This window comes from Podarcis melisellensis (genome assembly GCF_964234715.1).
Source record: "Podarcis melisellensis genome assembly, chromosome: 10".
NCBI lineage: Eukaryota > Metazoa > Chordata > Lepidosauria > Squamata > Lacertidae > Podarcis > Podarcis melisellensis.
In genome coordinates this window covers 44,420,448-44,436,629 of record NC_138542.1, presented here as the reverse complement: position 1 = coordinate 44,436,629, position 16,182 = coordinate 44,420,448, and the positions used below count along the sequence as shown (strand labels likewise).

The window sequence follows — 16,182 nt, the reverse complement described above, 5'->3', positions numbered from 1 at the left end:
AGGGTTTCTTTCCAATTAAAATATAGTGTAAACCATTTGCCTTTTAGCTTCTCTCAGACCCAGAAAGAGATAATTTTATTTTAAAACATTATATGCTGCTTTTTAACACACAATGGTACTCAAGGATAAATTTGACCATTTTAATAATTTTTATATGAACTACAGAATAAATAAAAACCATTATAACAAAAAAATGTAAGTAAACCTTGGCCATAGCTTCCCAAACAAAGGCAACTGAATACAGGCTGAAATAAAAAGGTCTGCTTACAAAAAGAAGACAGAGAACACTTCCTGACATCTATTGGCAGATTGTTCCAAATAGGACCAGAGTCAGACTTTGAGGATGCTCAGCCACCCCAATGAGGGCAGGACTCAGAACTGCTTGTGACAGCAGAAGTGACTGCTGTCACATACTTTTTCTGCCATGGGCAGCAACGGCACCACTCACTATCCACCCCTGACCCCAATATATGCTTCAGCCATGGGTGGGAGGCAGTGCTTTTCAACAGGAGCCAAATTTGGCCCCTATCCATAGTGACATCCCACTATCTTAAATTAATGAAAATGCAATGTCCCAGCCTTAAATCTATAGCTTTCATAGATCTATAGTGCTACCCAGACTATAGATCTATGAACTCAATAAATTTCATATATCCATGGGCCAGGGCATTACATTCTGGGTAATTTTAAATGATGGGTGGCCACCACGGATGGGAACCAAATTTAGCACTTATTCAAAAGTGGTACTGCTATAAAGCACCTGGGGGCGCAGCCAGGGCAGTTAATGGTGGTGTTGCTGCATCAGAGCATTGAGGGGGCCCTGGCCAGCACCTGACCTGGCCAACTGCTTTTTCTGGGCCTAGTTCCAAAGGCCAGAACCCCAGCATAAAGGCCTTGCTCTTAGTCACTGATGTTGTAAATTATTGTGATATAGGCTAAAGCCAGACTGCTAAATGCAACCTGTGTGAGAACTGATATATGAACTAATCCCCCTTTCCACAAAGTAGATTAAAATAGCATGAAGGCATTTGATGTAATTTCATCTCTAAAGTAAAAAAGCTTTGCAAAACTGCTAGTGCCTGGAATGGTGATCATAGGCAAACCCCTGAACACTGATTGGAATGACTGAAAAAGGGCAGCATACAAGTGTAACAAATAAATTTTACTCACAGCCTCTGAATTATCAATGAAAGGATCAGTTTCATCATAACCATAGCCTATGTCTATTAGATCCTGAACACGGTCCTTCCGATGCTTGTGGGTCTTTCCACCCTGCAACACAATATTTACAACTTGAAACCACTGAGGTACTGGTGCCAACCAAGTTAATATATGGCAGACACAGGCACTATAAGGCATCGGACAGGGGAAACCTTTGGTGCTACTTGAGTATTGACACAATCAAGCAATTTACAGTATGTTGTTGTTGTTGTTGTTGTTTAGTCATGTCTGATTCTTTGTGACCCCATGAACCAGAGCACACCAGGCACTCCTGTCTTCCACTGCCTCCCACAGTTTGGATTTACAGTATAGCAGAAAATAATTTATCTTGCTGCTGTATTCAAGTTCTCAAAATCCACAATCCTCATACAAAAATATAGGCATGAAAGTTTATACAGTACTAACTAGATAACTCTTATAGTCACAGGTTAACGATTCCAAGCTTAAAAGCTCAACAATGACAATTCAATGACCTCATTCTAGACAGGATTTCATTTATGAAAGATTATGATAGGTTAGAGGTTAAGATAGACTAAATAGAAAGTAGTGTGGCTGGAGATGGATGAGTAGCATTATGCTGAATAACAAATATTATTTATATCTTCTTCTTCTACAAAAAGCACCCAGAATGATGAAAAATTAAATTAGTCCATTCTCTCAATACAATTTCTTATTTAAAAATATAATTGACTTTGTTTTGTTTTTCTTTCAGCTGCCCTCCACACTAAGCAAATGGCTGCTGTACTGGGTGAGCTATAACCCAGATGTCAAAGAGATAAAGAATTACCTGACATTCAGAAAACATCTTAAGGCAGCCCTGTTCAGGGAAGTTTTTAATATGTAATGCTGTACTGTTTTTAACACTGATTGGGAGCCGCCCAGAGTGGCTGGGGAAACTCAGCCAGATGGGCGGGGTATAAATAATAAATTATTATTATTATTATTATAACCCACTATGTCTAACCACAACAAACCAAGGCTTTCTAGTTTCCAGAACGCCCTGCTGAAATATGTAGCCACCTATTTTATCTTGCTCCCTATGCAGGTAGTCTAACCACTGGGGGCAAGGAGGAGTAAGCATAAAGGGGACTTTGTTTATTGCAACTGGCCCAACATGTCATTGTAATCCCAGAACAACAGTAATGTATCCAGTGGCACTGGAGTTCCATGTGTTGTCTCTCTGTAGCCTCTTTCCATCAAGAAGTAGAACTGCAGCAAAAATCTAACAATATTAACTAAGTTTTATAACACATGTGACACCATGAACTAAATTATATGAGAAATTAAGATAAGTGAATTCTTCAGAATGCATCAAGTGACTTTAGTAAGAACACCTATAAAATATGAACAGCCAGACTTAGAGCAACGTAATAAATCTGTTTACTCACGTATTTTGCTTCCAATTTCTTAGCCAGCATTTCCACTTCATGCCTCTCACGCTCTTCATCATTAAATGGATCTTCAGAAAAAGCAGATTTTATCTAAGGAGAAAACCCCAGAAATCACAGTCAATGTTTAAATTCATACATGCACAATACAAATGAGTAAAGAAGCCACAGAATCAGTACAGTTTATTTTATGAATGCAGCTTTGGTGAGGAAGCAGCCTTTGCAATGAGTTCAGTTTAACGCTGTAACACACCAGTACTAGAAACTTTAAATAAGGGATGCCTTACCTACAATTTGCACCCTCCAACCAAATCTTTCTGACCCTCCAAGATCCCACCAGTCTTAGCAGTGGCAGCAAAAAGAAAAATATTAAAGTAGGCTCTGCACTGTGATGGGCAAAGCCCAGCACCTTGACAGGGATACATATCATGCCCTTCCCCAGTTATGAGATTGATTATTTGATAAGCAGAAAGGTGGTAAAATGTGTGGGTGTACCCTCCCTTTCTCTCTCTCTGTGTGTGTGTATCAGCATAGTATGTGAATGCAATAGTGTACATGAAAAAATGTGGGGCCCCAGCCACCCACTGCTGTCATTTGGCCCCGAAGAGAGCTGGCAGAGAGTGAATGTTGCCCTCAGACAAAAGAAAAAAAGAAAAAAGAAAAAAACCTACTTTAAAGTAAATTCTAATGGAATCATTAAGAGTTGCTTTGAAATATGTGTCTCTAAGATCAAGGCATCAGAATAATTAGCTGCCCTTCCCAACTTAGCATATGTATTTAGAAGCATGACGTATGCCAAAGAAGTTGAAGTGCTGTCAGCAATGAAGGCAAAGCCATACATTTTATTACATCTGATATAACTTGACCACTTCATTGTCAATGAAATACCAGTAAGACAGTAAGATGAAATATCTGAAAAATAGCAATTTAATTGTCTATTTTTTCATTAAGCTCCATTGTCAATCCCCCCCCCCACATTCAAGCATTTTGTTTATGAAATTCACTTAGTCAATCAATCAGTGTAAATCAGTCACTTTTCCTAGTCTGCTTGACATGCATATAAAGGTTAAAGTTAGAATTTCACCTTCAACAAACTAAGGCAGCTTTCAGAATCTATTCATGATGATGATAATTAGATTTTTTTACTCGCCCTTCACCATAAGGTCTCAGGGTGGCAGCATGAGCAAACCAGGATGCCTCTAAATAATCATGGTTTCTCATTCCATCCAAACCAGGAAACTATTGATAGCACCCCAGCTTCCAGTATGGGGGGGAAATAGTTCTTACAAAATAACAAATCTGTAGCCAACCCACTACAAGACCCATTTGCCTTGTACTTTTATCCTTTTTCTATCAGAGAACTACAATATAAAAACTTTTTGCATTTATCATGGCACAAGTTTCAGCAAAAGGTGATGCTTCACCATCCTTTGAAGACCAAGAACTCAAATAATTGGGCTGAAGAATTATATTTCATAGAACTTTCTACAAGCCATCTCACAAAACCTCAGAAAAGGTATATTTCTAGAAACAATATACCAATGTGTCACTGTTAATTTAACAAGAGCATGTATTCTAGAGTTTTGAAGCCCTTCAGAATCAGGAAAGCAGCAACCATCTAAAGTAATGAAAAATACACTGTTCTACAAGCCAAGGTAGATAAGGGTCAAACAGCAAACCTATCTGCTCATGAAAAAAGATAATCTGTTGTTTTGAACTATACAGTTTATAAATGTAAACAATTTACGTAATTCTTCCGCACATTTCTAAAGGTTAGTGATATGTGGCTGAAGAGGCTGAAAAGGCAACGAAACGAAAGCTGAAATAAATTCAGGTTGGACAAGCTACTGAAGATGGCTTGCTTTACAACTCAAGTGTTTCTTTCAAACCAGGATCCCCAGTTCACATGCAATGAATCAGGATGCATGATACCTAGAAGTAAATGCTGAACTCCCCACTCCACCATGTGGGAAAAGGAGAGGAATGGGGAACCCAGTGCACATAGCACTAAACTATGGCTTAGTGTTATGTGCAAGCCAGCCCAATTATGAGTACCTTTACAAGTAGCACCTAAATGCACTAGCAGTTTTGATGGCCATTTGACAAGGCTACTTGGGAAACATTTCCAGAAATGCCCAGTGTTGTTGTTTTTTTAAAAAAAGAATTAGAACTAGGTTTTGTATAAGATAGAAAGAGGGAGATAGCAAGAAGCATTTGGAAAAGTAATGTCATGTGGAATTGTCATGGATGTTGGAGGGACAAGAAATTGGGTGGGGGCAGTTGCAAATTGCACTTGGTAGGGACAAGGTTACAATTCGCTGTAGGACTGAGCTAAGGAATTATACTGTTGTAAAATTCTGGCACTCTCATTTTATATAGAACCAGTCCAAGCACTGAGATCTAAAGAACTTTGCCTGCTAACAATAATGTGCCAACAATGTAATCTATCCTCCCATAATATATGTGGGGTTGGTAATCTGCCACTTGAAGAGCCCAGTTGTTGAGAATTATCTTTGTCGCATTTTAGTATTTAAGAAAGAAAAAATTATCAGAGAGTGGGATATATACAGAGTATATGTAAAAGAACACTGTCATGCTCTGTGTGTGTATTCTTTGAAAACTTGAGTGCACATCTTTCTTTCTTAAAAACTATTTTTTTTAATGCTTTATTGGTTGAAAACTTTATAACAGAAATATGCAATAGATGTTATAGGCAAAATAAGAAATACAAAATAAACAATTATTCATTCTTTAACTAATACTTGCTTTGTACATCCATTTGTGATTAGATTTGACAAGACCTCCAATCTTCCCCTTGCGTTCCTGAATTAAGTTCCTTAAATACACGCTTAAACTTTACTTTCTCTATGATATTTGACTTACTATAAATTTTATTTTATAAAATGATCCTACTTACACACTGAAGCTCAATTAAGACCTGCCAACAGATTGATCTTTTGACAGTGTTCTTTTACATATACTCTGTATATATCCCACTCTCTGATAATTTTTTCTTTCTTAAATACTAAAATGCGACAAAGATAATTCTCAACAACTGGGCTCTTCAAGTGGCAGATTACCAACCCCACATATATTATGGGAGGATAGATTACATTGTTGGCACATTGCATATTTCTGTTATAAAGTTTTCAACCAATAAAGCATTAAAAAAAATAGTTTTTAAGAAAGAAAGATGTGCACTCAAGTTTTCAAAGAATACACACACAGAGCATGAAAATATTGATTCAAAGACAGGGCACTGCTGCAGTCAGATAGCAGTTTGTGTTCTTTTGCTGTACCACACAATTTACCACATGTGCAAAAGTTTACCCACATGGTGGGGCAGAGATACGTAGGTTGGGTTCACATTACATGCCCTTAAAGTTTAGGTGGAAGCAGTGGTAAAACTGCTGTGAATTTTAATTCTGTATTTTATCTTTAGTGTATTAATATTTTTGTAAGCCACCTTATGTTATTTCATTACAAAGGCAGGCTGTAATTCAAATAAGAGATTTCTCGACAGAAATGCCACATTGGTAAAAAGACATTGGTTACTGACTGCTGTGTGTAAAGCAACTGGTACCCACAACAAATGCAACAACTGGGCATCTGCTGCAGAACAAACATACTTATCCAGAGTCACTTTAAACACGCCTGCTGGCTTCCCAAATGTTATTTCTAAATACTGCATCTATTGGCAGGAGACACACAGAAAGAATGCAAGTCCCTGCTCTTACTCCAGAGCAGTGCCATGGAGGCTGTGCACAGCACTCCAGGCGCACATTGTTTACCAAAAGCCAGTGAGAATTACTTCTGATCCAATATCATAAAAGCTGGGCTACAGAGACAATAATTCTAAAGATGACAGGTTTGGGTTTTCCCCCAAGTGCTAATTTTAAATCAAGTTCTTATAAATGAGAATAAGTTACATTGCAAAACTGGGATAAAGAGCCTCGTGATTAGAACTTGCATTTTAGAGAAAGCTTTCTGAAAGCTCTTTTCCCAGGTGAGATGGCAGTCAACTTATGAATTATTATTGTTTTAATAAAGCGACTAACAACAACATTCAACATCCAACTCATACATACTTAGGATTCTCATTTGAATGTAAAATATCAATATTGGTAACTGACGGTTTGCAGAGAATTCATGTCATAAAAAGGTAAAGGACCCCTGACAGTTAAGTCCAGTCGCAAATGACTCTGCGGTTGCGGCGATCATCTCGCTTTACTGGCCGAGGGAGCCGACGTTTGTCCGCAGACAGTTTTTCCAGGTCATGTGGCCAGCATGACTAAGCCGCTTCTGTTGAAACCAGAGCAGCGCACGGAAACACCATTTACCTTCCCGCTGGAGTGGTACCTATTTATCGACTTGCACTTTGACGTGCTTTTGAACTGCTAGGTTGGCAGGAGCTGGGACCAAGCAAAGGGAGCTCACCCTGTCCCGGGGATTCGAACCGCCAACCTTCCGACTGGCAAGTCCTAGGCTCAGTGGTTTAGACCACAACTCCACCCGCGTCCCTATTTCATGTCATAGTTTGCTCAAATTTTTCATTCAGGCTACATTATTCTAAGTAGAGATAGAAAGTATGTTAGCTTTCAAAACAAAACTATGAGAAGTCCCTTTACTCCCTGTATTCACAAGTTCCTGAGAGTTTGTAGGTTTTATTCAGTTTCATCACAGGTTGAACGATTGAAAACTACATTCCCCAAGTTATTATGCCTGATCATATTTCTAAGAGAGCAGCTGCAGGCAAAGGTCTTGTAAGTGTGTGAGTCAAAGTTATTTACAAACTAAAATGCTCTCTGTGATAGTCAGTAGAATCTAGGAAGCAACTATAAAAGACTAATCAATTTCAGATGGATTTTTAAAGATTAAAGGTCAATAAACTTTACTGTCCTTGCAGCATGGTCAGGCCTAGATGCATTCAAGGGAGCCACTCAACTGAATGGATTGTGGGATGGGTATCCACACTGATTTTTTTTTATTTTTAAGGTAAATTTCATGTTGGGAATCATTAGGAAAGGGAACGAAAATAAAACTGCCAATATCATTAACACCCTTTCATAATTTTATGGTGCAACCACCTTTGGAATATCGTGTGCTGCTCTGGTCACAACACCTCAAAAAGAATATTGTAGACTTGGAAAAGACGCAGAAAAAAGGCAACCAAGGGGCTAGAGCAATCCTACTTTAAAGAAAAGATAGAAAAGGGGGCTTTGTAGCTTAGAAAAAAATGGCGGGTGTGGGTAATCAAGATTATGTATACAAGAAAGGAGACAGGGAGAGGTTTTTGTCCCTTGCATGAAATGCAACTACCCAGGATCATCTAATGAAGTTGAAAGGTGTGAGAGTCAGAAGCATAGCACACGGTTTAACTATAGAATTCCCCATCAGTATAGATGCACTGATGGCCTCTAGCTTGGATGACTTTAAAAGGGGATTAGACACATTCAAATTGGATACAGCTATCAATGCTTAATTGTTATGGTAACTATGTATTACCTCCAGCCGCAGAGGCAGCATGCCTCTGAATGCCAGTTGCTGGGGGAAATGAGTGAAGAGGTCTGTTGTAGTCATGTCCTGCTTGTGTGCTTCCCATAGGCATCTGATTGGCCACTGCAGGAACAAAATGTTGGACTTGGTAGGCCTTTGGTTTGATTCAGACAGGGTCATCTTGTGTTCTTAAGGCTGTGCTTTCAGACATATGGCACTTGTGTGGTTTAGCAGATAAGGCTGTTGGACCACAACCATAGTGACCAAATCCCTATAGTTTGCTACATGACATGCTCCTAACATGACCTAACGTAGCACATAATGGTCCAGTGATAAACAATTAAATACTACGTAGGGCATTTCACAATTCCACAAGTGTTCTCTTGCTTTGCCTTCCCACTACTGTGGAAAAGGAAAAACATAGGTGGATCCAGCTGCACAAAATTCAACAATGTTTAGGAATATAAGGCTGTGCTTAAACAATTCATTTGTAATTCAGCTAGTTTTATTTCCTTTGTTTCATTAACCTTTCCACATATTCAATATTGTTTCACAATAAGCAAAGATCTGCTGTTCGCAAATGGCCAGTGATCCCACATGTGGTCTGTAAAATCATTCATGGGCATTCCTGCATCTGCCTCCAAGAACAACAATTATCTGCGCCATTTTATATTATCTCTTTTAAAAATTAAAATCACAACCCTCAGTCAGCTTCTGGGCAAAGCACTCAGGTAAAAATATGTTATACACTGCCTGGGCATTTCAATGTAATGTGCTTTGTATGAGAAGATTTCAGATTATAGATGTATTTTTTTTAACAAAACACTCAATGATAATTTGCAATACTTCAAGTATGCGGGCCTACAAAGATGACTAAACTACAGCAAGTGAAAAAGCAGAAAAGCAAAGGGCAAATGGATATGAAATTACAGCTCAGACCACATATTATATTCCATAACGTTAAGAGTGGTACACCTGGTAAAAACTGCACAATGCCACCCTTAGGATCCATATAAAGAGGACCAGATTGTAAAAGAGAACACAAAAAGTATCATATTCTTTCTAGTGATGGAATACAAACATAGACTAATCTTGATAGCAGCCACCTGTGTGAACATTCTCAGTGGTCAACTAGTGAGCTGAAGGGACTACAGCTCAGATATTTAGCAACACATCCTAAGCACAATTTAATTTTGAATTAGGATCCATTTTCTTCACTCCTAGAAAGATTCATGCAGCCAACACAACCCAGGATCTTAACACTGTGCATTGTTAGTTAATTTGCACTCAAGACCAATCCATAAATCCGGGATTATATATTACATCACTCACATAGGTAGACCTTCCTGTGAGTGAAGAAAATGTGGCCCAAAGAAATGTCTCAACTAGCTATTAGATGTTCCTCAGTGTAATGAGGATTGTGAATCATCCACAGCTTTTATCCATTTCTCAGAACTGCACAAACCCTGAATTTCTGTAGATAAGGCTGCAACACCGCTTATAGAACTCAACATTCACTGTCTCCAAAATGCTATTAAGTGGCAGTTAAAATATTCCACTTTAAGTCTTAGAGAAGGAACCATAATGAGCCATTTAAAGAACCCAAATCTGCACGGGACACCAAACCAAATGCAGAGAACAGCTCAGCTTCGTATGGACAAATTACCAGCAGTATAACCAGTATAGAAACACAATAGCTTTTTATAGACAAATTACCAGCAGTACAAATAATGATTAACTGTAATTAGTCTCTGTTTAGGAAGAAGAAATGCTACCATTCCTTACAACGGACTGGTCATGGCAGTGTTTTATCTAGCATCAACGCTTTGAGAACTCCAGAGAAAAGTAATTAGATAATTTTATGGAACTATTCTGAAATATTTTCCTCAGACAAGTTTCTCTAAATTACAAAGCAACAGAGTCAGAATATCTTCATATACTGGTCTATTTCACAACAATCAAATGTGACCGTAATTCAATTTTTCATGCAACACTGAAAATTCTGTCACCCTTTCTTGCAAAAACAAGTACACTAACCCTCAATGCTATCAGCCTCCTACAGAACTGTAAGAGTAAGCCTGATATCTATGCAACACCAGACTCTGAAGTCTAAAGCAAGGTGTTTTAAAATATTATAACTAACTTGTCACCAATATATTAAAAGTTACAACCAAGTAATTAGCCTTAATATATACTGACTTCCTTTCTCCTTAGCCACTTTAGCTGTTTACAACTAGTTTTAACAAATTAGGCTACTCTCACAAATTTAAGCCATTCTATGGGCTTATAACCAGGGCACTTCCTGACCTGTGTACAGTTTGAAGTACAAGAACCTATACTGGGTTCAGTTTTGTACATGATCACCACTCTTCCTACACAGACTATCGTACCCTGGCACAGCCATGCAGCTAGGTTCAAGCAGGGCAGCTTCTTATAGCTTGGTTGTTACAGTCTGAGACTCTTACTCTTCAGAGTCATGGGTTCAAGCCCTACATTGAGCAAAAGATTCCTGCATAGCAGGGGGTTGAACTAGATGACCCTCAGGAGCTCTTCCAACTCCACGATTCTATGACTGTGCCCTGGCACCACAAAGGTGGCAAGGTTGAATGAACACTCTGGATAAGTCCCATGGTGAAATGCTCACAAACACCAGATAATAGAACAGATAATTTATGCAGGTGAAGAATGTTTCTAAAAGAATTAACTGAAGACAAATTAAATAAAATGTGTGCACCCTGGGAGCTGCCCCGGCAAAATAAGTATATTTGAGCCTCACACAGATCAATATGCCAACTGATGGATTTCTTTGGACTCTGATTTGGATCAAAGGGTCACACAGCAAAAAAAAGCTTGTTCCTACATTTGACAGGGTAACTCTAGCAGCGTTTAAGCTCTTACATCCTCATAGGCTCTTCCGAGCAAGCGCTTTCATTTCCCCATCATTCGTTTCGTTCACACAGCGCTCAAGCTAAAGGACAAGAGTAATAAATAGGAGTCAAGATGGAGAGGGAGGAATTTGGTTAGCAGGTCCCGTACCCGGGGCTCGCCACACAACAGCAGCTCGGGATAGCTGAACTCCACACAGCTCTCCTCGGTGGGGTCCTTCAGCACCAACTCCAGGCGAACCGTCTGACGCGGGGGCGACGGCGGCGACTCTTGCCGGTTGCTCTCGAGCTGCAACGGCTGGTTCGACGGAGGCGGCGGCGGCGGCTCTGGCCTTGGAGGCTCACGCTGAGGTGGCAGCAGCGGCTTCGGCGTCTGCTCAGGCCGGCTGACCTCGCGCGGTATCACCGCCGACTGTAACTCCAGTCGGGAGCAGGACTCGAAGGGCTGCGGTGGAGGCTCTGCTCGGCCACTATCGTGGTGGAGGTGGTGGTGGTGTTGCTGCGGCTGTTCTGGCAGTTTCAGGGCCTCACACACCAATGGCTGCTCCGCCTCGCGACCCCCTCCAGGCTCTCGCTCGAGCACCGGAGTCTCGCCTTCTCGTCGCCTCACGGGTGACAGACTAATTAACGGCACCCGGCGCGGCTCCGCCATCATCTAACCCCCCCACCCCCCCTTCCCACCTGTTCGGTGACCCTCCCTCACCACCCACAACTCCGGCTCCTCCTCCGCCCGTTCCCTCCCCTTAACCGGGTCAGGGTACCTCCCCCCCCTTCCTCACTAGGCTCTCCTCGCTGCTAACACCGCCGCCATCTTGGAGCCCCCCCACGTAAATAGAAGCAGGCCACTAGGGCACGCATGCGCAAAAGCGGGACCGCCACGGACGCGCCGCCGCACGTCACTGTTGTTATTGCTCAGGTTTTCAGGACGTCACCGCGATCGCACGTTGAAGACGCTGGAACACCGCCCATAGTTGCCTTGGAAATATGCACGCTGCTCTACCGTAAGATTCTTAAAGGGGCAGGAGTCGAACTTTGCTATGAATGAACGTGGGAAGCTACCCAGGCATCTTCTCTTCCCCCCGCGATTCAGCTCGTCCGCCACGCCCACGGCTGGAATTTTAAACGGCCCAGAAGCACGGAGCAAGCGCAATGTCCGCAGCAACTTCCGAGAGGATACAACCACGCATGACCATTTCTGACATAAGAACATCTCTTTAATTTCGAAACTACTGTAATGAGAAAGTCGTATACATTTGGGGGTCGGTTCAGATCTTAGTAACTCGTGTATAAGGAGGTGATTATGGAAAGCAGCTCTTTGCCAGATACTAATCGTCACGAATATAAACGTGAATATGGGAAAATACTGTACTTGCACATGAATTTTTTTTTTATGATGCAGCTGTTTTAAGTAGATAAAATAGACCTTTGAAGATCTTCCGCAACCGTGTTACCTCTTAAGCAATCTCTGCATAACAACGCCACTGAAGTATTTTCACTTCTTCACTTAATTTCCGTTGAGACTGGTAGAAGAGCAGGTGGACATTTGGGCTTATCACTCACCTGCAACCTCCCAGAGCCAGTTTAATGCACTCCAAATTCTGAGTGCTGTTCCTATAGAAACAGTATGATATTTGGCACCCCATATTTTGGAATGAAAAAAAATGTGGCTAATCCTGAGTTTAGGATCCTAATCTACCTCCAAAACGTTTCTGTCCCCAAAGAGCAGACACATTTTGGTGGTGGCAGGCCAAGAAAAACACATTAAAGTAACATAAAAGTCCCACTTGATCAGACCAAAGCCTCAAATTACAATGGCCAACCAGATGTTTGTAAAGCAGGATATGAATTTAACAGCCCACTCCCCACTTGCTGTATTCAGAGGCATACCACCTGCAATACTGGATGTATTACACAGCCATCATAACTAGTCGCCACTGATAGCCTTATCCTCCAGGAATTTAATCCCCTTTTAAAGACATCCAAGTTGGTGGCAAATAACAGGTTTAAACTATGTACTACTGTATATGAAGAAGTGCACTCTTTTTTCTGTTCTGAATTTTCCAACAATTCAGCTACCCAATCTATTGACTTTTTGCCTAGAAAAAATAATAATTTATACCTAAAATTGGTTCCAAATTTCCCAGGACTGCCTAGTTATCTATTGATTCCCATTTTTCACCAGCCTGTGTATTTCACCCAAAGATGGAGACAGACCAGCCAATTTCGATTCTTGTTTCCAGCAGGCTTTGATGCAAATTTACTCAATTACAAATTTTCAGTTGTGTATTTCAGAGTTACAGTTGCAAAGCACAAACACATTACCTGTAGCTGTGCCTTGCATATTTTATATTTAAATTAAGATCCATAATATTAAGTCATAACAACACATACCATACAGTATTCATTTTAGTCACATTCACAAGAGAACAAATTTTCTATTTTTATTAGGTACTTAAAAATGCATAATGAGTTACTCTCTAAGTTTCTTTATTTTGGGGGGATTTTACCCGAGAATTAAAATTTGGGGCAGATTACAAACATTTTTTTTGAAAAGTTAGAAGCATAAAAATAATTTTGAACTACATACATAAAAACTGTACAAGTGTGCAATGCATATTTTACTGTGGTTTTTTCAATGTATGTTCTTTTGTGTCTCTTCAAAATCTTTTCAGGAGAAAAATCTGAAAGCAATTCCCCTAATCCCTCAAACTAATTGCAAACATTTGCAGGAAAAGGTAGGTACCTTTCAGATTAGCATGTTAATTGTAGATAGCATGAGCTAACAATCTTTCTTAAATCAATTGACAAAACCTCCCTGTGGAACCAGATAAAGAAGTGAACAGCATATGATTCAGCTATTCTCTGTAAAAGGTGCCTCACAATATGCAAGAGGCCTCGGTAATTAAAAGTACATCTGAAGTCAAAGACATCCTACCATATGCTGGGGTTTTGTTACAATTCAGAAATATATTGTTTGTAATGACTGACCAGGGCTCGGATCACAAACCACACTAAACCAAGTTATGACTTAGTGAGAAAGAACAATAATGCATGTACCCAGAGTGAAAATCACAGCTCCTTTGCTCCTCCCTTTGGTCTTGCTGCTGCAATATCCAGAGCGAGGCCATGATTCGGCTCCAAGAGTATTAATATGAAATGCTATTATTGAGTTAATTTTGTATTTTGCTTTGAGAAGTGATACAATGAGACTAGAGTCCATCTGTGTGCAGCACAGGCCAGTTCTTGAACAGTCTCTGTACAGTACCAACACAGTGCATTGTTGAAAATACAAAACTGGAACAACCCGTGGACTGAAGATAGCATGAACAGTTAAAAACTAGCAACTGCAGTATAAAAAAAAAAGGAATTTGGGAGATGTTGCATAACTAAAGTCACACATTCTTCCCACAAATATATGCAATACATACAGTTTAAATTTTAAAAAGAGTTATCAATATAAAAATAAATATCTATTCTGAATATTTTGCATTGTTACAATCTTAATAATGCTGGTATTAGGCTAGAAGATGCCGCAAATATTCCAGTCAGGCACATCACAGATGGCAGTTACTTCTATTATTTTGGTGATGTTGGTTTACAGGGGCACTCTGTTTTCCTTGGCCCACTTCTTCATTATACGAACTATGTACTCTACCTGCGGGTTACCCGTACTTCTCAAGAGATGTAACACCTCCCTTAGGGTATCTCTGAAGACAGAAAAGACAAAGATGTAAATAAAAATGAGGACAAGTCTGAAAGAGAAAGGATTGTATTGCGAAGTGCCACTCAGCAGATGGTAAGAGTTCTGTCAGCAAAACAGTGAGTGAAGAAGTTTTCAGCAATTGCCCTTCTTCCCTGCAGCTTCTTAAATGCACTCTGGGCAGTAGAGGGAAATGGCTAAAAACTATTCCCCTCCCTGCTCTGCTGATAGAAGCCCTACCATCAGCTGAGCAACACTGTTGGATACAACGAATTTCTAGTCAATTTTGTATCCAAATTGCTTTGGAAAGTATGTGTCCCATTGCATGATAACTGCTTATCCCTGTGTCTCTTTTTATTGGCCTTACTGAGGTGAACGTGTAATGTTTAAGCCTTCTTAAACATGTTTATTTACTGCACATTTTTCTTTCATTTATCTCTTGGTAATTCCTCCTTTTATTTCAGTTGTATTGATGTTGTTTTTTCCAACAGCAGGACTAAAGCAAAGCAGATGAGGCTCCCAATACACAATATATCAGTTATTAGGACTTTTTAACTGAAAAGGGCTGGGCCTTCATCCTTCTGTTCCTATAAACCAGGGTAGGGAACCCAGGGGTGAAATGAGGCCATCTAGGCCTCCCTATCTGGCCCTCATAACCCTACGCAGGTCACAACCCTAACTGGCCCAGTGTTTTTGCCTGACTGGGATGTGTCCTTGAGCTCCCTCAATACATTTTGCTTGTCTGAATGAAGGGTGGAAAGGGGTGTGCAAGTAGAAACTATCATACTGTACAAAGGTAAGTTTTACATTTGTTCTGCCCACTTTTGCCCTGGACCCCACCCACCACTAGCACATATCCCCCAAAAAGGTTGCCCAGAAGGAATGTGGCCCTCAAGGTGAGAAAGGTTCCCTGCCCCTGCCACAAACATTTAACAGTGAGCTAGAAAAGTGTAAGAATCCAGGACACTGACCCCAAAGTAGTACAAAGAAAATCAGTGTACATACTTGGGTTCTCTGCCAGCTATGATCATCTGGAAGATGCCCACACAAGCACCCCTTTTGCCTTCCCAGTATTCAGGGTTAGGATCCAGTCTTTCCAGAACATCAAAGGCTTTTGCAGAATAGTAAAACTGGCCCATCTGTACAGGAAAGAAAGTTACATGCTCAAGGCACCAATCTTACATCAGAAATATAAAATGAAACAGCCATTTGTAAGAAGAACAAATAACAGGAGCCAGTGGAAGTTTTCTGATCCCAATCAGGGGATCAGGCACACTCCAATTTTATAAACAAGCAAGTTATGAAAATCATCTTGTGTTAAAACACTACTGTAAAGAAACACTTAAATCATACACAGAAAGGAGCACAATGCCTCCAACTAAATAATCTGCCAATTGCACAAACAGTTCTAAACACCCCTCTAGATCTAGCCACACTAATGTATTCATCATAATGATAGCTGACTTGAAAACAGCAGTAAAAGAACAAGCCT

At 40.2% G+C, this 16,182-nt stretch overlaps 2 protein-coding genes across 5 annotated transcripts in view; both read right to left on the bottom strand.

Moving 5' to 3' along the window:
* Window positions 1-12,362, bottom strand: part of UBN2 (ubinuclein 2) — a 41,886-nt gene extending 29,524 nt beyond the window's left edge. Inside the window, exons 1-3 of one of the 2 annotated variants that reach the window (XR_014172492.1) lie at window positions 11,142-12,362; window positions 2,610-2,702; window positions 1,171-1,272 (exon numbers count right to left, since the gene is read on the bottom strand). Coding sequence is in view for 1 of the 2 variants with exons in the window: in XM_081928549.1 (XP_081784675.1) it covers window positions 1,171-1,272; window positions 2,610-2,702; window positions 11,142-11,645 (699 nt within the window). In the remaining variant the exon portion in view is untranslated. The remainder of the gene's footprint in view (window positions 1-1,170; window positions 1,273-2,609; window positions 2,703-11,141) is intronic. The other variant, XM_081928549.1, reaches the window with a different exon arrangement.
* A 1,098-nt stretch (window positions 12,363-13,460) lies between these two features.
* IFT56 (intraflagellar transport 56) overlaps window positions 13,461-16,182 on the bottom strand; it is a 29,863-nt gene continuing 27,141 nt past the window's right edge. For all 3 annotated transcript variants that reach the window (XM_081928885.1, XM_081928884.1, XM_081928886.1), the window contains 2 exons: window positions 15,696-15,829; window positions 13,461-14,697 (listed from right to left, as the gene is read on the bottom strand). In XM_081928885.1, coding sequence (XP_081785011.1) covers window positions 14,586-14,697; window positions 15,696-15,829 — 246 coding nt within the window. In that variant the 3' untranslated portion in view covers window positions 13,461-14,585. The remainder of the gene's footprint in view (window positions 14,698-15,695; window positions 15,830-16,182) is intronic.